General features: G+C 35.9%; 1 protein-coding gene across 1 annotated transcript in view; it reads left to right on the forward strand.

Moving 5' to 3' along the window:
• Positions 1-26,634, forward strand: part of LOC145542439 (sodium channel protein type 3 subunit alpha-like) — a 180,015-nt gene that overhangs the window by 99,776 nt on the left and 53,605 nt on the right. Inside the window, exons 8-14 of the mRNA XM_081581249.1 lie at positions 4,040-4,168; positions 4,839-4,930; positions 5,738-6,010; positions 6,212-6,275; positions 14,622-14,763; positions 15,825-16,031; positions 23,636-23,926. Of these exons, the coding sequence (XP_081437375.1) occupies positions 4,040-4,168; positions 4,839-4,930; positions 5,738-6,010; positions 6,212-6,275; positions 14,622-14,763; positions 15,825-16,031; positions 23,636-23,926 (1,198 nt within the window). The remainder of the gene's footprint in view (positions 1-4,039; positions 4,169-4,838; positions 4,931-5,737; positions 6,011-6,211; positions 6,276-14,621; positions 14,764-15,824; positions 16,032-23,635; positions 23,927-26,634) is intronic.

A 26,634-nucleotide genomic window follows, 5' to 3' on the forward strand; every position in this document is an offset into this window, starting at 1 on the left:
AAAGCGAGGGAATTTTTTTTGTGGGGGCGTATTTCTCCTATGAGATAGATATTTCTTCCAACAAATGATAGCATTTGATTAAGAAAGGTTATTAATTATATACACTAGCTGTTAAGCTAAATAATCATTTATCATAAAAGTTAAGACTGAATCACAGTTATGTGTTTTTGATAAAATACAATGACCATTTGAGCATAAATAAAATTATTTTATTCTAGCATGTCACTACTGTTATATTCTGATAAAATTGATTTAGGTGTTTAGCTCTGTATCACTAGGCAATTCAGTTACACACTGTATCAGTACATTTAAAAAAAACACACTTAGGTGTTTAAGTTATTTTGATGTTTAGTTGTATTTAGATACATAGATTATTTAGACACAGCATGTGTGCTAGAAACATCACAAATCTGTAAAGGAACAAAATGTCTTTGCAAAACCATATTCAGATAATAACAAGGCTTAAGGGGAAAACATGATTTTGGACAGACCTCTCAAAACTTTTAAAAACTTTGTAATTAGAATACTAATAAAAAATCATAACAATCCCAATAAAAAGACACTGGCTCAATTAAATCTCTGTGGACATTTGTACCTAAAGTCTTAGCCAGCAACCTCTCTGCAGTCTTAGACCCTGGGCCTTGTCCTTCCTCCCTTGAAATGGAGACCCTGGCAATGATATCATCAAAGTAAAACACTTGATTCAATATTTTAATACAGAGGGAAAGGTCTAAGCACAGTATTTGGGGCATGTTAAACTACACCCTGCTTGCACTAAAGAAAGAACTTCTGTCAGTTTTTCTGCAATAATATTAAGGTCTTTTATTGCTTAGGATGTTTTATATAAATGTGAAGGAAAAGGTGCCCCTGATTATTTCAAACCATTAATACACTGAGGAAAACTGTGCTTTAACTAAAAATAGTCTTTGCATTATAACAGCATTATTTCCCAATTTGTCAATCACATATAAGATTATTAATGAAAAAAACATGTTTGTTTTTTTTTAGTGAAACAAAAGGTGTTTAGGTTAGACAGTCTATTTATGTAATGGGCTAATACAATGATCAGGTATTTGTTTGAGTGAAAGAGAAAATTTTATGTTCTTACTGTTGTATTTTTAAAGTAATGTCCAATAGGAGATAAGCTATTATAACAAATACTGACACTTTCATTTCTTTTTTTTATATATTTCTATGAGAATTTACAGAGTCATTCTAAGCCATCATTCATCAGTGATTTAACAAATTAAAGACTTTTTTGACAGTAGATTGAAAAAGCTCCCTAGAAATCATTTTAGTAGAGAATCCAGTTCTTATGTTGAGGCAAGCCATTTAACAGAATTCTCAGTTACCATTTATACTTTGGGGCTTAACAAGTGTATATACCTGTATAAAACTATTCTGTATGTACTTTTCCCTGCAGAAATTATTGACATACATGTATGAATTTATTTATATAATGTTATTAAAAGGCAGGTAAAAGGGACACAAATATTATTTGAATATGCAGTTTTCTTTTAAGTTATTTTTAGAGATGCCTATATCCATTATGAAAAGTCAGCTTTACAAAAGCTTTTGACTTACACTGTTTAGTTGGAAAACTTTGCACAGGCTTCCTAATCAATTATCTCTAGTCACCTGACAGCAAGGCAGCAAGAAAACAAGTAAAATATTAGTGATTACAGTAAAAGAAACAAACAACAAAAACCCTAAAAAAAAACCAGAGTCCAATGAAAAGAGAAGTCAGTTTTGACAGGAAAATACAAGTCACTGATAGCAGAAATCTTCCCTGTACAGAGATGGCATACCGAGGACCATATTATATAGTGAGAGTCATATCATGTAAGGCAAACCATTTCAATAGATATCAAAATTACAGGGGGAAAACACTTGTAACATGGACAGAATCAACAACATGATTAAGAACCTACTGGGGTCAGAGCCAGGAAAAATCAAGGTCCCCCTTGATTCTCACTGACCCATTCAATCTAGTTTTCTCACAGGTATATCTGAACACCTGTTCTGTGCAAAGCTGTCTTAAATGTTAAGCTCTAAGACCCTCCTCCTTGGATAGTTATCAACACTCACCATATATTCCAAATGTCTCCACAAATTTTCTTCCTTTCCCAAAAACAGAAATAGGAGTAGGGACTTTAATCTTGCTTCTAACAACTCTGTAAATAATTTAGAATTGCCTAAGCATAAACCACAGGGCACTATCTATTAATATGATAAACATAACATACATGGGAGCTGTCTCTTATGGTCTTTTGCAATGCTAGGAATCTCTCCAAACAGAAATATCATGGCGATTATATGTAAATATACAAAGATTCAAACCAAAACACAAGTAACCATAAGGTTGGCATTGGAAATTATCTCTCTTCCTAATAAAATCAGCTACTTCATAATAAGACAGCAATTATACTTACTCTTCATGAAATCAATTGCATTGTTTAAAAAGGAGAAAAAACATTCCTAGGAAAACTAGACATGAAGATTCTGACATACATTTTCCTGTGATTTCTTTGCTCCCTCATATGAGAGAAATTTCTACAGAAAAAAAATGCAAAAATAATTTCCTTTTTTTTTTCATGTATAAAATACTAGTTGACTGGAAAATATAGTAAATTTTAATAAAAGTAAATTCGATCTTTGTGGCTTGAGTGAAGTAATCTGAACAACAAACTTAGATTATACTTTTTAAAAAGAATACAATGTTGAAAAACAAATACTCTCTCTCAACTATTTTTGGAAGAAACAGAAATAACTTGTATTGTCAACATTCAAAGAAGAGGGCTGGTAATGCTCTACCAAACAGCAAATAGAAAAGTATTTCACTATTTGCGGGACTGAAATTTGAATTTGAGCATGTTTAAATGAGAGTCCCTTGGACTGCAAGGAGATCCAATCAGTCCATCCTAAAGGAAATCAGTCCTGAATATTCACTGGAAGGACTGATGCTGAATATTCACTGGAAGGACTGGTAGCCTCCAATAGTTTGGCTACCTGATACGAAGAATTGACTCATTTGAAAAGACCCTGATGCTGGGAAAGATTGAAGGCGGGAGGAGAAGGGGATGACAGAGGATGAGATGGTTGGATGGTATCACCGACTCAATGGACATGAGTTTGAGTAAACTCTGGGAGTTGGTGATGGACAGGGAGGCCTGGCGTGCTGCAGTCTGTGGGGTCGCAAAGGGTCGGACACGACTGAGCGACTGAACTGAACTGAAACGATTTGGCCCAAGTGCATAGAGATAGTAACTGATGTGAGGTTAGATTCAGGAATTTTGTTATCCCTGAATTTTGGTAATTTTGGTAATTGTGTAGACACATACACATAGAATACTAATGAACTGAAAATTTTTGGTGAACATATGAGAGAAGCAGGTTTACAGTGTTATGCCTGAATCTTAAGGATATAAAGGGGAAGTTCATTTTTGATATTAGATACATAAAATATCTCCCAAATTATTCTAATCATTAAGAAGTCTGAATGAAATGTTTTATTATAAATAAACAAATCCAAAAAATGTTACCTCTAGAGCTATACTGTCCTGTGAGGGAGAAGGTAGACACGTGCAGCTTGAAATTTGATACTTGAAATGTGGCCACTTTTAACTGCTGAAGAGATAACATTTTAGACATATTGGTTTAAATAAAATATAGCATGCAAATTAAGTTTACTCATTTCTTCTTTTTATTTGGTAACTAGAAATTTGAAAACTATATATGTAGTTTGTGGTAAATTTCAGTTGGACAGTGTTACTCTAGAGGATCAAGCCTGATGATTATCCATAAAACACATGAAACTATGACTATCAAACCTAAATATTTAAACAAGATCAGATTCTTAGTAGAAGGTATTGTCTCTTCAGTTGAACCCTTTACTCATAAGACTAAACTAGTAGATTTTTTTGTGTGTGGGAATAAGGAATTCCATCTTAGTGAACTGAAAAATCGCAAAAGAATCAGATTTGCTATGTTTTAACAGTTCAAATGAAATTGTTAATTTTTGTTTGGATGCTTTTCCTAGGTACACATTCACTGGAATCTATACCTTTGAGTCACTTATAAAAATCTTGGCAAGAGGGTTTTGCTTAGAAGATTTTACATTCCTTCGTGATCCATGGAACTGGCTGGATTTCAGTGTCATAGTCATGGCGTGAGTATTTTTAAAAACATGTTAAGCTCAAAGGCATGAAACAGTTGTAGCATAACACAGGTTGTTGTGACATATTTTAAATGCAGAGTTTGCTTGTTAGCCAAATTAACTATATGCCTCATATATTTTGAGAATACATATTAGAATATATATTGCAAGGTAAATGTATCTGATAAATGAGCAATAAATGGAATTACTTTCATGTCATAGTCTTCTACTTCATCAAAATGAAGTTATTCATTGACTATAAATTTAATACCACCAACTGTACTTTAATTAGTTTTGCAAACAAATGGTCATATTAGTGAAAACTGTATTGAAATAAAGCAACAAAATTTTATTCCTTAAAGGCAGCTTTTAGCACATGGCACCCTGAAATCTAGCATTTCCGTAAAATTCAAGAGGCTCTATATGCCAAACCAACCCACTTTTCATTCTTTATTTAGTATAAACTTTGCCAAAACTATCAGTAACTCTGATTTAATTCTACAGGTATGTAACAGAATTTGTAAACCTAGGCAATGTTTCAGCTCTTCGAACTTTCAGAGTCTTGAGAGCTCTGAAAACTATTTCTGTAATTCCAGGTAAGAAGAAACTGGTGTAAGATGGTAGACCCCTTATATTTCCAACTTTTCTGTTATTATGTTTGTGTGTGAACTCCCTATTACAGATATGTGACAGAGTTTGTGGACCTGGGCAATGTCTCAGCGTTGAGAACCTTCAGAGTTCTCCGAGCATTGAAAACAATTTCAGTCATTCCAGGTGAGAGCTAGGTTAAACACCGAGACTGACTTTAAATACACTGTAATAATACTGAGGTTGAAATTACACATGTAACATTAGCCTTGTTGCTTATTATGTTTTTTTTTATCTCCAAGAATTCCAAATGAAATTACATGTTTATTTATAAAGTCAGCCTTTGAGTTTAACAGAGAATTGCATGAGGTGTCTATACAAAATACCAGTTTTGCTCTCTTTCTTACCCACTTTTTTGTGCATTTATGATGTAAGGTTTTCTTTTTTACATCTTATAAAAGCTTTGCTATCATGGCTTTACTAACTGATTTAGATTTTACCATTTACTGCAGATATGTTTTGAAAGTGGATCTCCTCTTATAAAGGAGAAAAGATTATTACTGAATGGCATGTAATACATGGCATGGGATTTTTATTATCTTAAAATTCTTTTATCCTCTAAACCACTACAACTTGGAAAGCTAGTATTAAAAAATGATTGGAGAGAAACAGCCTTCTGAAACACAAAATGTGAAGTGAAAAGTAACTGCAAGTTTGTCTTTACATGTTCACGGCAGCACATAAAACTACACATTAAAAAAAAAAAACTTCCTGCCTAGATATTTACCTTTTCATCTTAAACCTCCAAAAAGCACACTGCTCACAAATAAAATCTGCTCTTCATCCATTTCTCAAACCATCTGGCTGTCCATAAAGCTTTGGTGTCTAAACAGACAGGCAACTGTTTGTAGGGAAAGAGAATGTATATGACTATTAAGAAGACTCTGTGGCTTGTGACACTCTTCCTCAGCTGACCTTATTCTCTCTCCACAGGTTTAAAGACCATCGTGGGGGCCCTGATCCAGTCTGTGAAGAAGCTTTCTGACGTCATGATCTTGACTGTGTTCTGTCTGAGCGTGTTTGCTCTAATTGGTCTGCAGCTGTTCATGGGCAACCTGCGGAATAAATGCTTACAATGGCCCCCAAGCGATTCTGCTTTTGAAACCAACACCACCTCTTTCTTTAATGGCACAATGAATTCAAATGGGACATTTGTTAATATAACAATGAGCACATTTAACTGGAAGGATTACATTGAAGATGACAGTAAGAAATATTGCTCCATTGTTAATCTTAGTGTTGCTGAATGAGTTTTCAACTATAAATAGTTGAGGCTGTGGGCTTGAAGCCATCTTTGTAAATTACTTTTTTTGGTGTCCATTTTGGAAATAACTGAGATAAACAAATTCTATTTATCCCTAATGTCAACAGGATTGATGTGAAACAGTTTATTCTTTATATTAACAGGTCACTTTTATGTTCTGGATGGACAAAATGACCCTTTACTCTGTGGAAATGGATCAGATGCAGGGTAAGGAAAATTTTTTTAAGATGTAGAACACTTTGGGAAAAAGCAAAAGCAAATAGAAAGAAAATATACAAGGGTAGCCTTGCATGCGTATAATAAAGAGTGGTGCTGCCTACCTAGGAAGTACTTTCTCCATCTTTTGGGATTGGTATTTATTCTAAACTCACAGTCATTGAAATCATCCCTTTAGGTGAAGACCGTTTATACAGAATTTCACAGATAAGATGTATATGAATTTTTCTTCCAAGAATGAAAGTCCAGTGTCTGTCTTATCTGTAAACCCATCAGAGCCAGTTAAGAATTACAGGGAAGGAAAAACAAGATGGGCACATTTTGACTGGTGTTAGGATATGTCAGTATCACAGTAATCCAAGTCTATGCCCTGACCAATAACGCTGAAGAAGCTGAAGTTGAACGGTTCTATGAAGACCTACAATACCTTCTAGAACTAACGCCCAAAAAAGATGTCCTTTTCATTATAGGGGACTGGAATGCAAAAGTAGGAAGTCAAGAAACACCTGGAGTAACAGGCAAATTTGGCCTTAGAGTACAGAATGAAGCAGGGCAAAGGCTACTAGAGTTCTGCCAAGAGAACGCACTGGTCATAACAAACACCCTCTTGCAACAACACAAAAGACTCTACACATGGAAATCACCAGATGGTCAACACCAAAATCAGATGGATTATATTCTTTGCAGCCAAAGATGGAGAAGCTCTATACAGTCAGCAAAAACAAGACCAGGAGCTGACTGGGGCTCAGATCATGAACTCCTTATTGCAAAATTTAGACTTAAATGGAAGAGAGTGGGGAAAACCACTAGACCATTCAGGTATGACCTAAATCAAATCCCTTATGACTATATCGTGGGAGTGAGAAATAGATTTAAGGGACTAGATCTGATAGACAGAGTGCCTGATGAACTTAGGAGAGAGGTTCATGACATTGTACAGGAGACAGGGATCAAGACCATCCCCAAGAAAAAGAAATGCAAAAAAGCAAAATGGCTGTCTGAGAAGGGCTTACAAATAGCTGTGAAAAGAAGAGAAGCAAAAAGCAAAGGAGAAAAGGAAAGATATACTCATTTGAATGCAGAGTTCCAAAGAATAGCAAGGAGAGATAAGAAAGCCTTCCTCAGTGATCAATGCAAAGAAATAGAGGAAAAAAATAGAATGGGAAAGACTAGAGATCTCTTCAAGGAAACTGGAGATACCAAGGGAACATTTCACGCAAAGATAGGCTCAATAAAGGACAGAAATGGTATGGACCTAACAGAAGCAGAAGATATTAAGAAGAGGTGGCAAGAATACATAGAACTGTACAAAAAAGATCTTCACGACCCAGATAAGCACAATGGTGTGATCACTCACACTCACCTAGAGCCAGACGTCCTGGAATGTGAAGTCAAGTGGGACTTAGAAAGCATCACTATGAACAAAGCTTGTGGAGATGATGAAATTCCAGTTGAGCTATTTCAAATCCTGAAAGATGATGCTGTGAAAGTGCGACACTCAATATGTCAGCAAATTTGGAAAACTCAGCAGTGGCCACAGGACTGGAAAAGGTCAGTTTTCATTCCAATCCCAAGGAAAGACAATGCCAAAGAATGCTCAAACTGCTGCACAATTGCAGTCATCTCACACACTAGTAAAGTAATGCTCAAAATTCTCCAAGCCAGGCTTCAGCAATACATGAACTGTGAAATTCCAGATGTTCAAGCTGGTTTTAGAAAAGACAGAGGAACCAGAGATCAAATTGCCAACATCCGCTGGATCATCAAAAAAGCAAGAGAGTTCCAGAAAAACATCTATCTCTGCTTCATTGACTATGCCAAAGCCTTTGACTGTGTGGATCACAATCTACTGTGGAAAATTCTGAAAGAGATGGGCATACCAGACCACCTGACCTGCCTCTTGAGAAACCTGTATGCAGGTCAGGAAGCAACAGTTAGAACTGGACATAGAACAACAGACTGGTTCCAAATAGGAAAAGGAGTCCATCAAGGCTGTATATTGTCACCCTGCTTATTTAACTTATATGCAGAGTACATCATGAGGAACACTGGGCTGGAAGAAACACAAGCTGGAATCAAGATTGCCGGGAGAAATATCAATAACCTCAGATATCCAGATGACACCAACTTTATGGCAGAAAGTGAAGAAGAATAGAGAGCCTCTTGATGAAAGTGGAAGAGGAAAGTGAAAAAGTTGGCTTAAAGTTCAACATTCAGAAAACTAAGATCATAGCATCAGTCCAACACTTCATGGGAAATAGATGGGGAAACAGTGGAACAGTGTCAGACTTTATTTTTCTGGGCTCCAAAATCACTGCTGATGGTGATTGCAGCCATGAAATTAAAAGTCACTTACTCCTTGGAAGGAAAGTTATGACCAACCTGGATAGCATATTAAAAAGCAAAGACATTACTTTGTCAACAAAGTTCCGTCTAGTCAAGGCTATGGTTTTTCCAGTGGTCATGTATGGATGTGAGAGTTGAACTGTGGAGAAAGCTGAGTGCCAAAGAATTGATGCTTTTGAATTGTGATGTTGGAGAAGACTCTTGAGAGTCCCTTGGACAGCAAGGAGATCCAACTAGTCCATCCTAAAGAAGATCAGTCCTGGGTGTTCATCGGAAGAACTGATGTTGAAGCTGAAACTCCAATACTTTGGCCACCTCATGCGAAGAACTGACTCATTGGAAAAGACCCTGATGCTGGGAAAGATTGAAGGCAGGATGAGAAGGGGATGACAGAGGATGAGATGGTTGGAAGGCATCACCAACTCAATGGACATGGGTTTGGGTGGACTCCGGGATTTAGTGATGGACAGGGAGGCCTGGCGTGCTGTGGTTCACGGGTTCGCAAAGAGTCTGCCTCGACTGAGCGACTGAACTGAACTGAACTGAGGATGTGTTGATTGGATAAGTTTTGCCCTGGTTGGAAAAGATCCAGGCTGTAACATGGTCATCAGCATGCAAACCCAGTTGGAAAACTGCTTTGAGAAAATCAGATACTCTTGAAACTGGATGAAACCCTGTATACAAGGAATCCATGTGGCAGATGTATGTCAAAGGCATGTTCCGGTCTGCATCTGCATATTTTATAGTTCTTTTCTGTCATATTACACAATAAGAGATACTGTAATGTCTTAGTCATCCTGCTAGTCTCTCATACTTAACATATTTTGCCAAGAGTACTGCAAGTTAATTATAAGTCAGGGTAGTGTGCTGTGCTTAGTTGCTTGGTCGGTTCCAACTCTTTGTGACCCCATGGAGTGTAGCCCACCAGGCTCCTCTGTCCATGGGGATTCTCCAGGCAAGAATACTTGAGTGGGTGGCCATGCCCTCCTCCAGGGGATCTTCCCCATCCAAGCATCAATCCAAGGTTTCCCACATTGCAGGCGGATTCTTTACTGAATCCCATAACTCAGGATAGAGAGTGAAATTTTTTAAAGCCAAGCAATAGCAATAGTGACTCTTAGATCGCAAAACTTACAGATAACATATTTTGAGTCATCCCAGAAGATTGGAGAAGGAAATGGCAACCCACTCCAGTGTTCTTGCCTGGAGAATCCCAGGGACGGAACAGCCTGGTGGGCTGCTGTCTATGGGGTCGCACAGAGTCGGACACGACTGAAGTGACTTTGCAGTAGGAGCAGCAGAAGATGGGAAACTGGTGTGATCATAAAGATCTAAGAGGATTATTAAAACCATATACCAGTAACAGAGACAAAATTTGGGGGAATTTATTTTCCTGATAGTTTTCCCAAACTTTGGTAGGAGAGGGTGGAGAACAGGAGCATAGTTCTACGGCTCATATACATGAGTGTGTGTTCTAAGTCGCTTCAGTCATGTCCGACTCTTTGTGACCAATGGACTGTAACTTGCCAGGCTCCTCTGTTCATGGGATTTTCCAGGCAAAAATACTGGAGTGGGTAAACATTCCCTTCTCCAACTGTTCATATATACCTGTTGCTGCTGCTGCTGCTGCTACTGCTAAGTCACTTCAGTTGTGTCCGACTCTGTGCAACCCCACAGACAGCAGCCCACCAGGCTCCCCCGTCCCTGGGATTCTCTAGGCAAGAACACTGGAGTGGGTTGCCATTTCCTTCTCCAATGCATGAAAGTGAAAAGTGGAAGTAAAGTCGTTCAGTCGTGTCCGACTGTTAGCGACCCCATGGACTGCAGCCTACCAGGCTCCTCCGTCCATGGGATTTTCCAGGCAAGAATACTGGAGTGGGGTGCCATTGCCTTCTCTGCATATATACCTGGGGTTTATATATATACCTGGGTTCAAATCCTAACTCCACCATTTACAAACTCCTGACCTTGGAAAAGAGTGAAGCTCTCTGTATTTAAGTCTATTTATTTCTAAACTGAAGAGTAATATCATCTCTCCCTTCAGGTTGTTATGGTGATCAGTTACTTAATACATATAAAGCACTTGGACCAACACCTGGTCCATCATAAACCTTTATTGCACGTTAGCTATTGTTTTTTATTATTATAGTTAATGTAAAAACCTAGATAAAATTTTGGATAAGGTTGGTTAATGTATACTTTATCTCTATTAAACCATAGTAATCACTTCCTTTTATTGAGTATCTGTTATGGTTCCGGTAATTTACATGGTAAAATTGATAATCACTCTATTGTTAAACATCAAATAAAATTAAAGAAATCTACTCCATTTTAAGACTCCCTATAAGGCTATAGTAATCAAGAAAATATGGTATTGGGAAATACTAGATATAGATCAATGAAAGAGAACAGAGATTCAAAAAACATACTACAAAAATGTAGTCACCTAATTTTTGACAAAGAAAATGCAATTCAATAGAGACAGGAAGGTGCTTTCAAGAAAGAATGCTAAAAGAATTGGAGATTCATGTGCAAGGAAATAAACTTAGATACGGTTTTATACCATACACAAAAAGTAACGTAAAACCAATCATAAACCTAAATGTAAAACACACAAAACTATAAAAATTCTTTAAGAAAACATAGAATAAAAGCTACATGACTTTGGATTTTGTGATGATTTTTAAAATATAACCCTGATAGCATAATACCTGAAAGAAATAATTTATAAGTTGGATTTAAAAGCTTCTGCTTTGCAAAGAGACTGTAAAGGGAGTGAAAAGACAAGCCACAGAGTGGGAAAAATATTTGCAAAATACATATCTGATAAATGATTTGTACCTCCAATACACAAAGCACCCTTAAAATTAAAAAAATAAAATAACTCAATTTTAAAATGGGCAAACTGAACAGACACCTACAAAAAAATATACACAGATGGCTAATATGAATATATAAAGATGCTCAACATCATTTGTCATTAGGGAGTTGAAAGGTAAAGCAATAGTGAGTTACTATTATATATCTATTAGAATGACTAAAGTTAACAAACAAAAAAAAATCTGACAATACCAACTGCTGGTGAAGATGCAAAACAACAGGAATTCTCATTCATTCACTGCTGGCTAGAATGCAAAATAGTACAGTCACTTAAAAGACAATTTGGCAGTTTCTTACAAAATAAACACAGTGTTACCATATAACTCAGTAATTACTCCACTAACTATTTAGCTAACTAATTTGAAAATTTATATCCACACAAAATCCTAATGTAAATATCTATTTATACCGTCTATACTCACAATCACAAGAAACCAGAAGCAATCAAGTTGTCCCTAAAGAACTGAAAAGATAAACAAACTGTGGTATAATCATACAATGAAATATTATTGAGTAATAAGAAGAAATAAGCTATCAAGCCATAAAAATATTGATGAACCTTGCTGCTGCTGCTGCTGCTGCTGCTAAGTCACTTCAGTCGTGTCCAACCCTGTGTGACCCCATAGACGGCAGCCCACCAGGCTCCCCCGTCCCTGAGATTCTCCAGGCAAGAATACTGGAGTGGGTTGCCATTTCCTTCTCCAACGCATGAAAGCGAAAAGTGAAAGTGAAGTCGCTCAGTCGTGTCAGACTCTTAGCCACCCCATGGACTGCAGCCTACCAGGCTCCTCCGTCCATGGGATTTTCCAGGCAAGAGTACTGGAGTGGGGTGCCATTGCCTTCTCCGTGATGAACCTTAAATGCATCTTGATAAGTAAAACAATAAGGCAATCTGAAAAAGCTACATTCTGTATAATTCCAATTGCATAATATTCTGGAAAAGATACATAATAGAGATGATAAAAAGATCGATATTTTCCAGGGATTCAGGGTAGAGGCTTGACTGGGTGATGTATAGGGGATTTTTTAGGGTGGAGAAATTATTCTGTATGATTCTGAAATGGTAAATATTAAGTATTTGTCAAATTTACAAAACTTTACAGCACAAAGACTTAATACTATATGCAAAAATTTTTTTAATCGTGTGAGGACGAGAGATCTCAGGTTGTAACACAGAATGTGACAAGTATCTAAATACATTTAAATAATAAACTGAAGGAAGGGAATAGGTACTAATCTAAGTAACTTTGGAAATGAATGGAGCTTGTAAGACTAAAGGCAAAAGGAACTATACTTCTTCTTGATAAAGTTGTTTCCCATCACAGTATGGGTTAACAATCCAGAAACAAATATGCATGTACACTGGCACTGAATAATTATGTATGTAGATAGTAGATGACAGAACTCAGGTTTCTCACTTTTGGAGTGAGGGGTTTCAGATAAGCAAAGGGAGAAGTCTGGAATGATCCAGTAATGATGAAATAAAGTTGGAGAAATGACTATGACCTCATGTTTGGCTTAACCCAGGCAGAGGTAGCTATATGTATAGTATTAGAAACCAAGATCTGGGTGCCATGTTTATTGCCAAGGCAGCGTCATTGCTTCTGGGCCCTCAGTTGGCAGGGCGAGGAGACAAATGTGTATACACAAACACAGACACACATTTATCATTATTTCTAATGCCACTCTTCAATAAAAGAGCAAAGGCTCCTTGGAGAAGTGGTTGATTCTAGGACTGGAGCAGGAAATATAAAAGATGAGCCTGGACCATATCGTAGTGCCAGAATGTAAGAAAGTGTGGAAAAACAAACAAAAACAAAACACATACCACCATGGGTTATGGCAAAGAGATACAGGAGTCACCTGAAAATCTCCCAATGGCCAAAAGTGGAACTACGTAAGCAAAACTATAAAATGATATTATACATATAATTGCATTATAATTCAAAGTGCAAAATGAATATCCATGAATATATGCTCATAAAACAGATTGAATAATAGATAAATAAATGACATAATAGGTAAATCTCATATAGAATTCCAAATAAATTTCTGCACCTACTCTACTCTTAAGATGGTAGATCATAACTCCCTGCTCCTTATGTGTAGGCAACATCTAATGACTATTCTAAAGAGAGCAGGATGGAAAAAGAAGGAAAAAAAGAGTAAATTTACAGTGGAGAAACCTGCCAAACACTATCTCAAGTCAGGTGATGAAAGTTATTGTCAACAGTGATAAGTCATACTGATAGCATGTACCCTTGATATGATGTAAGGATAATGATACTTTACATCTGTGGTCTTCCTCCAAAAAAATCCATAACCTCAATATCTAATCATGAGAAAAACATCAGACAAATCCCAATTGAAGGAAGTTCTTCAAAATACCTGACCAGTATTCCTCAAAAATGTCAAGGTAATCAAAAACAAGGGCAAATCTGATAAGCTGTCACAGCCAAGAGGAGCCTTAGAGAGACATGCTGGCTAAACTTAATGTGACCTCCTGGGTGGGATCTTGGAATGTAAAAAGTATATTAAGGAAAAACTGAGAAAATAAGAATGAATAATAGGCTTTGGTTAATAATAATGTATCAATATTGATTAAAACATACCAATGTAAGATGTTAGTAATACAAGAAACCGGGCATAGGACATATGGGAAGTTTCTGTACTCTAATTTTTCTGCACATCTAAAATTATTCTAAAATAAAAATTTTATTTTGGGAATTTTTACAGAAGTAGCTATTGAAGTAACTCATTAAGCAGTTCCCTACCTTTTGGCTGTTTTCTGGGTTTTCATTTTTAATCATTGATTGCTGCCACTTTGAAAAGAGAGGTTTCAGAGGCAAAAATATGTGATTTCTGCAGCTCTGCCATGCTAAACATCTATAAATAGGACTCCTGTGCACCTAAGTTTTCTATTGGTTTTCCTGATAAATTTCATCTGATAACAGTTTCACTGTGAGCAATTACCTAAAGTGTTCTAGATATGAAAGCAAGAAAATTCATCACAGACAGCAATTCTGGGTTTTGATAATTCCTATAAATCAATATGGATTCAAATAGCTATAATTGCTCTGCTGAGCCCAGCTCCATTCCTCTTTCTTGCAGCCAATGTCCGGAAGGATACATCTGTGTGAAGACTGGTCGAAACCCCAACTATGGCTACACAAGCTTCGACACTTTTAGCTGGGCTTTCTTGTCCCTATTTCGACTCATGACTCAGGACTACTGGGAGAACCTTTATCAGCTGGTAAATATCTTTGTCCCTTTGGGTTGCAATAACAAAATGCCATAACAGAAATATATTTCTCACAGTTATGGAGGCTGGGGAGTCCAAGATCGGTACACCAGCATGAGTGTATTCTGGCAAGAGACTTCTTCCTGGTTCACAAGCGGACACCTTTTTGCTGTGTCGTCACCTGGAGGAAGGGAGTAGGGATCTCTCTGGAGGCTCTTTCTATTAGGCACCAATCTCATTCATGAGGGTCCCACTCTCATGACCTAAGCACCTCTCAGAGGCCATACTTCCTAATACCATCACATTGTGCATTAGAATTTTAACACATGATTTGGTAGGACACTCGCATTCAGAGCACAGCAGTAAGGTTCAAAATAACATGCATAGAATTTAAGTTTATGAGCATATATGAAACCACAAGTATAGGTGTTTGTCTATAATACTCTAAAACACTGAGAAGGGTCCATCATAAAGCGAGTGTGCCTAGGATCCCAACTGTTCATTCAGTCAGTACACATATTTTGAGATTCTTCGTTGAGAAGCATTCTGCTAGGGGCTATGGAGGATGCAGAGAATGTTCATGACGAGCTTATAATATAGTTGTGGATGTAACAAGGGCATGTGAAAAGATTTTAAAATTCAATTATATAAAATTTTCAAATTCAACTTAAGGTTAATTGGCACTAGGAGGGAAGAAAGATGTTATCTCCAGATGATGTGGAAAGATAGTGTGGACTGAGTAGTAACTCCACTGAAAGGAATTAAAATAGTGTTCTTACTTATAATATTTCTTTGCATTATAGACTCTAAGAAAAAGCATTTTAGTAGTCCTCAAATGTATATCTAATATGTACAAAATTAAAATGTGTATGCTTACATCAAATGACACTACAATCAAGTCTCAAATAATTTTACTTGTGTGTGTGTGCATTTTAAAATAAAAAATAATCTTGGTCAAATACATTGAATGCTAATAAGCATTCATCTTCTGACTATCTAATGTTAGTAAGCAGATCTTTATTTGGGGACATTTTATAAAATATTGTTGAGATTAATCTTTTTCTTCCCCCTAGACATTACGTGCTGCTGGAAAAACATACATGATATTTTTTGTGCTGGTGATTTTCTTGGGCTCGTTTTATCTGGTGAATTTGATCCTGGCTGTGGTGGCCATGGCCTATGAAGAACAGAATCAGGCAACGCTGGAAGAGGCTGAACAGAAAGAAGCTGAATTTCAGCAGATGCTTGAACAGATTAAAAAGCAACAGGAAGAAGCTCAGGTACTAAGTGATAATAAGCAAAGCTGCTTTATTATTATTATCATCATTCTTATTGTTATTTAGTTTAAAGTAGGCATATTGTTGTACCACAGAGGTAAAATTGGTACTGGCTTTTCATATGGCACACTTTTCATTAGAAAAGAGAAAGCTATTAAAACTTGAAATTGTTTCCTAAGTTAGAGTCAAAGAAACTTTTTAGATATTATGTATGAGGAAACTGAGGGCTTCCCTTAGCTCAGTTGGTAAAGAATCTTGCCTGCAATGCAGGAGATCCCAGTTCTATCCCTGGGTTGGGAAGATCTGCTAGAGAAGGGATAGATACCCATTCCAGTATTCTTGGGCTTCCTTTGTGTTCAGCTGGTAAAGAATCCACCTGCAATATGGGAGATCTGGGTTCGATTCCTGGGTCGGGAAGATCCCTTGGTGAAGGGAAAGGCTACCCACTCTGGTATTCTGGCCTGGAGAATTTCATGGACTGTAGGTGGGGTCATAAAGAGTCAGACAGGACTGAGAGACTTTCACTTTCACTTTCATGAGGAAATTAGCTCAGGGTAGAAAACATATTCAGGATGAGGTTAAGTATGCAATTATCTTATGAAATCTCAGGAAAGAACTTTATTTTCAGTTTAATACAAAAAAAGATACATAACTGGTATTTCCAAATATGTCTGTTTCACCCCTAATTACACTTGAAGTTTTATTCTATATTGATTCATCTCAAATGTGATCTCAAATTTTGAACTCAAAACTTCATGCCTACCTAATGCTTAATCATTCTACAGGATTTCTATAGCACAATAGGCTATCAGGATATTTGGAAGGCATCTGCTATTAGAGTCCGACTTTAAATTTTCATTAATATTAAAGGCTGTTTGGGCTAGGGGCATAGAGAATGGGGCATTCATGTCTTGAGGGAAAAAGAGAGAAGAACAATATTTGATTACAAGAAAAAACGTAAATTGAAAGGTGAAAGTCATGGGAAGACAAATCAAAATCCAATTCATGTCAGTGAGAATTATATCCTTTCCATCTTCACCAACTTTGGTATGGTCAGTCTTATTGACCATTCTCTGTGTGTGTTAGTTGCTCAGTCATGTCAGACTCTTTGTGACCCACAGACTGAAGCCTGCTAGGCTCCTCTGTCCATGGATTTCTCCAGGCAAGAATACTGGAGAGGGTTGCCATTCCCTTCTTCAAGGGATCTTTCTGACCTAGGGATCAAATCAGGTCTCCTGTACTGTAGGCAGATTCTTTACTATCTGAGCTACTTGGGAAGCCTGTTGACCATTCTACTAAGCAGTATTTCATTTCTGTCTTATTTTGCATTTTCTTAACAATTAGTGAAGCTGAGCATCTTTTCATGTTCTTATTTTCTATCTGTATGGATTCTATTGTAAAGTGGATATTCAACTATCTTCCCCATATTTTTAGCTAGGTTGTTTTCTTATTATTGAGATTGAGTAATTTTTATGTATAAAAAATAAGTCCTTCATGATAACTCTTCCTTACATATATTTTCTTCCAATCTGTAATTTGTCTTTCATCCTCCTAACTGTACTTTTTTAGGCAAAAGTTTTAAATTTTGATGAAGCACACTTTATCAAGATTTTTTTTTCTGTTTCTTTGATCATGCTTTTGGTGTAGCATCTAAGATATTTTTGCCAAGTCTCCATCACAAATATTTTCTCCTAATTTTTCTTCTGCAAGTTTTATTTTTATATTTAGACCAAAGACCCATTTTAAGCTAATTTTTCTGTAAGGTGGTGTGATTTATGAGTTGAGCCTTTTAAAAAATTTATTGTTGTTGTGTTAGTCGCTCACTCATATCTGACTCTTTGAGACCCCATGAACAGTAGCCCAGCATGCTCCTCTGTCAGTGTAATTCTTCAGGCAACAGTACTGGAGTGGGTAGTTAGTCCAATCTCCAGGGGTTCTTCCCAAGCCAGGGATTGAACCCAGGTCTTCTGCACTGCAGGCAGATTCTTTACCATCTGAGCCACCGGGGAAGCCCTTTATTTTCATATGGATACCTAATTATTCCAGCATTACTCGTTGAACAAAATATTTTTTCTCCACTAAACAGCCTTTAAAAGTTTGTCAAAATCAATTGTCCATATGTGAGTAAGTCTATTTCTGGATTCTATTTTACTCAATTGATTTATTTCTCTTTACACCAAAACCACACTCTCTTAATCACTGTAGCTATTGAGTAAGTTCTGAAATCAGATAGTGGTAACTCCCCAACTTTATTTTTCTCTCTCAAGACTGTATTGACTATTCTTGGTCAAATATATTTTTAAAATGTGTAGCTGCATATGAGTTTTAGATTAGCTTGTTAATTTCAGTTCACATAGTTTCTACTGTTATGTCTTCAAGTTTATCATCTTTTCTTCTACATCATCAGATTTGTCTTTGTCCCATCCAGGATATTTTCATCTCAGACATTATAGCTTCCATCTTGAAAAGCTTGATCAGAATTTCTTTTACTTCTCCCACATAGGTAACATACTGAACATACACAATACAGTTATAATAAATGTTTATAGAGTCCTAAAGCCCTCGTCTGCTAATTCTAACATCTGTGTCAGATCTTGATCAATTTTAATCATTTCTGTTCATTATTGATTGTATATTCCTGATTTTTTTACATTTATGGCAAACTTTGATTAAATTCCAGACACTTGAAACTTGATCTTTTGGGGTGCTGGATATTTCTGTATTCCTATAAAAATTCTTGATCTTAGTTTGAGAACATAGTTAAATTACTTATAAACAATTTGATCCTTTTCCATCTTCAAATCTTTGAAGATTTGTTAGGTAGAACTTAGAACTTAGTCTAAGGCTAATTATTCCCTACTGCTACGTGAAAACCCTTCTGAAAACTCAACTCAATGCCCCTATTCATAATTTCTTCAAAACCATTGTTACATGTATCTAGGCTGCTTAGTGATTGTTTTAGAGGAAGAGTGAATCAGATCTGTTGCTATATCTCGACCAGAAGCAGAAATCCAAATAATTTTTGTGCATAGTGATGTTTTTAAATGGATGTTCCCAAACATTAGAGGCATTATTTGAATGTCAGTATATCCTTGGAATTTGTGTGCTGAAAATTTAAATTTTTAATAATTCTGAGTTACTCTGAAGATGCACAACACACAGCAATAGATACTTTTTACTGAGGCTTTTTTTCTTGGTGAGACGGATTTGACAATGAATTGCTTATCTGGTTGCTCAGACCAACCATATACTTAATAGTTGCTGAACATGCTGACTATTTTTCTGTTAACACTGGGTACAGAGTAGTATCATGATTCAGTTTATTGATCTATAAAAAAAGTCATAAACAAATTTGGTGATAACTTGAGTGTAACTTATAAAGAATACCTCATGCTTGCCAGGAATTTCTCCTATATTTCAAGTATTTAAGAGTTCATTCCAGATTGTTACAAATAAAACACATTTGCAAGATGATGAAATGATGGTTATTTACAGGGCAAAGAATTTTTTCATTTCAAAGCTAAAAATAAAAGTTATAGGAAATAATATATATGTGCATACACATATAGATAGATAGTGCATACTAGTTGTATTTTAAAGCATTGGGTTATTCTATCATCATTTACAAAAACAGACAAAGCAATGTTCGTGAGAATACTAAACCGATCTACAGTACAGGAGTAAGAATGTATTCTGAAATGCAGCCATTTTAGGGTAAAATATTGCATCAGTTAAAAGAGTATAATCTTTAAAATTTAGCAGTAAAAGTACACTATGTCTAGCAGAAGTTTAAAGAATCTAATTATCTATATCCTAATTAGGTCAGCCAAAATGTCATTTCTTTTCACTTGAAAGTTAGTTATTGGGTTCCAGAGATCAAATCATGATTTGATTCAGCTTTAAGTTCATATGCACAAAAGTTTAAACTGATTTCAGAGTAACTTATCCCAATGTTCTAATATTGACGGGGATGGCATGGGTGCTAAGCTAATTTTACTTCCTTGTTGACAATACAGGTACAGTGACCAGCAAATAGCCTGTGCTGATGGAGAGGTGGGAGGTGGGGACAGAAAGAGAGGGAGACTTAGTCCACCATGAGGGCACTGGGGCTCCAGTGTAGTGTCAGTCTGGTTACTCACCTGTGACTCTTCAAAAGCTGCTATCTAGCTAATGACTTCATGAAGTCTAGCATCATTTCCATTTTTATTTAATATATGTTCAAAGACCTCTAAATGCTAGTCACTGTTTAGACATGAAAAAAAGTCATATTCAGCTCACAAACCAAGTACAACTTTAAAAGACAAAAACAAACTGACAAAGAAAGAAATGTTTTGTCCTATGTCATCATAATTGTGTTTGGCATTTAATTTGTGATCTTTAAATGTCTAAGTGCTCAGCATAGCATATTCCACAGCAGTATATATTGGTCTGATAGGAAAAATTTAGCAGTAAACTTTGGGACAAAATTAGAAATAGTGACATTTAAGAGGCCCAATATAATTTTGGGGTAGAATTGTAATAAGTATAGTTAATGTCTTGAGGTTTTAAAATGAGATTTTAAAACTGGATCTTATGTTTACACTGAAGTATAATGACAGATACATTTTTATTTTATTTTTTAAGGACACACAGATACAGTAAGTTATAGAGCCTCTTTTGTTTCACACAGAGATAAGAAAAACAAAATGTTATTCCCTGTGGAAATATTAAGCACATATTTGTTATCTGTTACAATAAGAATTCAGCAAACCCACTGTGAAAGTAACACTATTAGCCTAAGTAAGCAGGACGTTGGCCATGTCACAGAGCTGCGTATAAACAGGTACACAGACATGGGAGGTGACAGGAAACATCTGCCTCTGAGGGAATTGGCAAATCCCTGCAAGTGGAATAAGTGACAGATTCGAGTTGACGAGTGACACAGAAAATATGTTGTGTCGGGAGGTTACCGTTGTTGCCTTACAATAATCTGTTTTGGTTTTGAGTTATTCCAACTGTTTACCCAGTCTAGGTAGGGAAATCATGTCTTATGCAAAACAAATTCTGGAAGTGATTTAAATGAACCTGAGTTTCAGAATTATGTCAAGAGGCTATTACCACCACTTCCACTTCCTTTTTTCCTGACAACAAACAAGTGAATAAATGATTTGGCACTATGTATTGTATATTTTTCTCTATACAAAGTGGAAAGGAAAATTAAGGACTTTATTTGGATAAAAAGAAATATGTATACATTCATTCTCTCAAGGAGTGCTGTATATTATGTATCTCCTATGTATCAAGTACTATGCAACTATATTTAACTTACTCAAATTAGTCCTTCATTTATCCACTTTATTTTATACTTTTATATTAAATTTATTCATATTTATAAAGGGCCCTTAGTATTTATCATCTTTCATTACTGATATTAAAAGTGATATCCATGATCAAGAATTTAATTGGGACTTCCATGGTGGTTCAATGTTTAAGACTCAAAGATTCCACTGCAGAGGGCACGAGTTTGGCTGATCCTTGGTCAGGGAACTAAAAACTAAGAAGCTGCATACCACATGGCTCAGCCAAAAAAAAAAGAAAAAATCAATTAAAAAAAATCTGGATATCTGATTATATGCATTCTATAAATACATCAATTCTGAATTAATGTTTCATTTAAATGTTAGGATTGTCTGTTATCAAGTTTTAGATCTGGGTTTCTATAATGAATATAGCAATCAATATAAACATTTTACATGTTCCTTGGCCCAACACATATATTTAGTACTATATGTAATACTATGGTTCCAATCCCTGGTGTCATGTTAATCCCATGGAATGTGTGTCATAGTACCTTTAGTTCTAAAACTTTTTTTAAAATTTTTAGTTGAGGTTCAGAAATGGAAGCTACTTAGAAGGGTCTGCTTCTCAAGAAGGAGAAAACAAAGGAGAAAGTGTTGTCAAAGCATTCAATATGAGTTTTATATTCTTTTCTAAAATATATTTCTATTATGTAGACTATTCTAAAACCTAGCTTTTATGAGATCTTGAAAAGTCAAGCCTGTCTTATTCTTTCCATACTCCATTCAGTATCTGAGACAACTGACAGTATAATGCCTTTTTTTACCCTTATTCACCAAACATTTACTGAGTCTTTTTTATGTCAAGTGACATAATAGACAATGTGCACAAAGACAGACAGACACAAACACACATACACACACACACAAATGACAGAATTCCTATCTATAGGAATAGACAAGAATATGTCTAGTGGTGAAGAGAAGATAGAACAAATAGTAGCTGTATTAGAGTTGTTTGTATTCAGTAACGACATATGTAAAGAGTTGAACCAGTAGTCTAATGTTTTAATCATTTCCATTTTGATGATTATGTTTATAAACAGGAATATACTTAATGAGAACTCAGCTTTGAATTTAATATCCTCTCCAGTTAGTAGTTAGTTAGATCATTTCCCATCTAAAAATACCATTCACGTAAATAAAAATACAAAAGATTTGGCATGCCATGCTTCACCTCAAAGCTGCTGTGTTTCTTTAGTAGGTGCAGAAATTTAAAATGCTTAAGTAGTGCTTGCTTCAGCAGTACATATACTAAATTACTTAAGTATACTCAGTGTTGAAATATGGAAAGAAAATATTTGAAGTAGTCATAATCCTTTGAATGATTATTTCAGGTATTTATTGACTGGTTATGTTAATCTTTTGTTATTATTTGTAATAATAATAATAAATAAACATTTAAAAAATTTAAGCTAAAAGTGCTATGCAATAAATTAATCATGTTAGACTCTGGGATTAATATGACCTCAGGAATGGGAGGGCTTGCCAGGTGGCTCAGTGGTAAAGAATCTGCCTGCCAATGAAGGAAACGCAGGTTCAATCTTTTGGTCAGAAAGATCCCCTGGAGGAGGAAATGGCAACCCACTCCAGCATTCTTGCCTGAAAAATCCCATGGACAGAGAAGCCTGGCAGGCTACAGTCCATGGGGTTGCAAAGAGCTAGACACGACTGGGCAGATGAGTACGCATGAACTCAGAAATGCAAATAATAGTACTGAATGTGATTCAAATGAAGGAAGAGGATAAATTAGCCAATACATTCTCACTACTTCCCCCTAGAGGTAAAAAGTAGATAGTTTAAATGCTTTGAGTTTACAAAAAAAAAAGTCTTTTGTCCTCGATTTAGAAGAAAAAAATACCAGTCAGTTGTTCACAATCACAAGTGGGAGGAACAAACCTATGGATGGAATTGGAATAGTAATCAGAACAGACACCACCACTAAGACAACATTTGCTTTTAAAGTGTAGAAGATATTTTTAAGAGAGCAGTTGTTCCCTGAAATGAAGCTAATCTCAACAGAGTTTTTAAAAAAAGACTTCAGAAAATGTTCCAAACCAGACTTTTCTAATTCATAAGCTAACATATTGCTTTATACTATGTAAAAATGTATCATTATTAAGTAAACTCTATTGTAGTAAAACATAAAAATGACCAGAAAGACATAAATTTTCAAATATAGTTCATTTTATTGAATGGCAACATATGTACCATAGTCAACTGTTTTCCAAAGTTGCATGTTCTAAATAGTGCCTGGTTTTATTTACACAGGCAGTTGCAGCAGCATCAGCTGCTTCAAGAGATTTCAGTGGAATAGGTGGGTTAGGAGAGCTCTTGGAAAGTTCGTCAGAAGCATCAAAATTAAGCTCCAAAAGTGCAAAGGAGTGGAGGAACCGAAGAAAGAAAAGAAGACAGAGGGAGAATCTTGAAGGAAACAACAAAGGAGAGGGAAACAGGTTTCCCAAGTCTGAATCTGAGGACAGTGTCAAAAGAAGAAGTTTCCTTTTCTCCATGGATGGAAATCGACTAACTAGTGACAAGAAATTCTACTCTCCTCATCAGGTACATCTTTCTAAGGATTCCAGTTTGTTCTGTCATTTCTGCATCTTCGTATATTTTTGTAGTATCTGATGTCAATGAGGGACAGGGAACTAACATTTTATATGATTATTTAAATGTATATCATAAATTGTCTTTTAATAAAATAGTTTTATTAAATCATTAATAACTTTTATTTTACAGTAATCAGTTTTAAGCACTATAGTATTTTGAGACCATTTTCTCAATCTGCTTTGTTGGGAGGTAGGAGGAATGAAACCCATCTATCAAACGTTTTTCTTCAGTGAGGCAGTTTTGTAATCTCTTGTTTACTTTTTCCATTTTGCGACCTCAAATGAACTTACCTTTTTTGCACATGGTTTTCTGCCTTTAATATCTGAGTATGAGATATTACTAATATGTAATGTATTAGATACATTACTGCAAGATATGTATGAATTTTGAAAAGAAATGTCTCTGGATTTTGTTTCTATCTTTCGGTGTAAGAACTGTATTGTTGTGATTTTCCATTATGCTGATACGGTATCATACCATGATACATTAGGATGAAATTATGACCCAAATTCTCTCGAAGAGAATTACATAAAAGACAGTCTATTTTTGCTCTGATTTAATGCCAAGTCGGAGAAGGCAATGGCACCCCACTCCAGTACTCTTGCCTAGAAAATCCCATGGACGGAGGAGCCTGGTAGGCTGCAGTCCATGGGGTCGCGAAGAGTCGGACACGACTGAGCGACTTCACTTTCACTTTTCACTTTCATGCGTTGGAGAAGGAAATGGCAACCCACTCCAGAGTTCTTGACTGGAGAATCCCAGGGACAGGGGAGCCTGGTGGGCTGCCATCTATGGGGTCGCACAGAGTCAGACACGACTGAAGCGACTTAGCAGCAGCAGCAGCAATGCCAAGTACCCAATTCTTCAGCATATTTTCAAGTCAAATAGGGAAAATAGTATCAACTCTGTTTATAAGTTTTATCAGTTGCATAATGAAGAGTAAATAGTTATAAAATCTGTGATAAGTACAGTTATGGCTTTGAACCCTATTTGGTTCCGTTAGAATTTCATGTTCTATGAATTATTAACTCTTCTAATTATTTTAACCTGGGTCAGCCAACCAACAAATACTTATTGCTCACCTACTATGGATCACAAGAGAAAAGAAATAGTTCTAGAAAAAAAAAAAAACTCAATGAACAAAACAATGTAATTCACTGACCTCATGGATTTTTATACAGAAGGAGGAGACAGACAATAAACAAGATAAGTAAGTCATAGACTGTAAGAAAGTGATAGGTACAATTGGGAGGAAAAGCCAAGAAAACAAAATTAAGAGCACTAACTGGTGGTTAAAGAAAATTAAATAGGATGGTTTGGGAAGCCTTGACTGTAAAGGAGAACTTGCAGCAAAGATTTTGAGGAGGCAAGAGAACAGGCTATCTATCGAAGTGCATTTTAGGCTCACTGAAGAGCAAGTGGAAGGCCCTGATGTTTTAATATGCCCAGAATATTCAAGAAGCAGCTGAGAAGCCCCTGTTGAGTGAACCAAAAGGAGCAACAGCAATAGGAAGTTAGTTGAAAGCCAAGAGTTTAAATACTAAGAACAGAATTGGTATATACACACTATATGTAGTTCATTTCATATTTGGAGATAGTTAGGGAGATAGGAAGAGAATAGATGGCAGGATGATAGGCAGGTAGACTGGTAGATAAATAGATAAAATAGACAATAGATGTTGCAAAGTAAAAGAAATAGCCTATTAGCATTGATAGTCACATACCCCAGTAAAGTTATGCAGAAAACATTAACGCAATCACAAGCAGAAATATACCAGAAGCATTTTACAGTTTCTGGTTGTGTAAACAAACTCTCTAAAAAGAAAGAGAATCTGTGGAGATAGTGGGGATAGGAAGCATAAGGTGGACATGGCATAATGTTCAAAACAAATATATCTTTAAAATCGTTAAGACCAATTAGCCATAAATTATGAGTACCCTGTCCTCTACTAACATAAATTTTAGATGTTAGTTTATATTTATTATATTATTTTATTCTTAAATACATAGTACATGTTCATAGTACAACATGAAAAAGTACTTAAAGGCAAACAATGGAAAGTGAATCCTCCCGCCAAGATTTTATCTATGTTGTTTGAACACAAGGAAGCAATTTATTTTAAAACAGAAGCTTCATAGCTAGAACCAAGTGTAGTTGTTGACTTACTGAAAACATTGATAAGCTACATACATTTAACTTGAAATACCATGCTTCTATTAGAACATCTTCAAATTCTCTGTGTCTTCCATTCTGACTTCCCAATTCACTTCAAGTTCAGTTATTACATGCAGGATTGTGTCCTTACACCTAAATGCTTCAATTTTCCCTTTTGCTACTGAAAATTAAGAAACAGAATTAAGATTTACCTTCTTGGAACAAGGCAAAAAAAAAAAAGATACCCAGAATTTACATTTTGGCATGCCTGAGGCAAAGAAAGATGGCTTTTTGGTCCTTAATGCATAAAAGCTTGTTTTCCCTAGAGAAAGGGCTGCCACAGCTGTGGGTATTCCCTGCACTCTGCTGCATCTTGTAGTGTGTTATTTTTGGTTTATTTTCTCTGAATACTATTTTTGCTATCTTCTTTTTTCAGTCTCTGTTGTCTTAAAAGCTGTGCTCACACCCATTATTATACTTTCCAAAGAGTGAACAGAAATTT

The sequence above is a fragment of the Giraffa tippelskirchi genome, chromosome 3, assembly GCF_054371585.1.
Source record: "Giraffa tippelskirchi isolate mGirTip1 chromosome 3, T2T-mGirTip1v1.2.pri, whole genome shotgun sequence".
In the NCBI taxonomy this organism is placed as follows: Eukaryota; Metazoa; Chordata; class Mammalia; order Artiodactyla; family Giraffidae; genus Giraffa; species Giraffa tippelskirchi.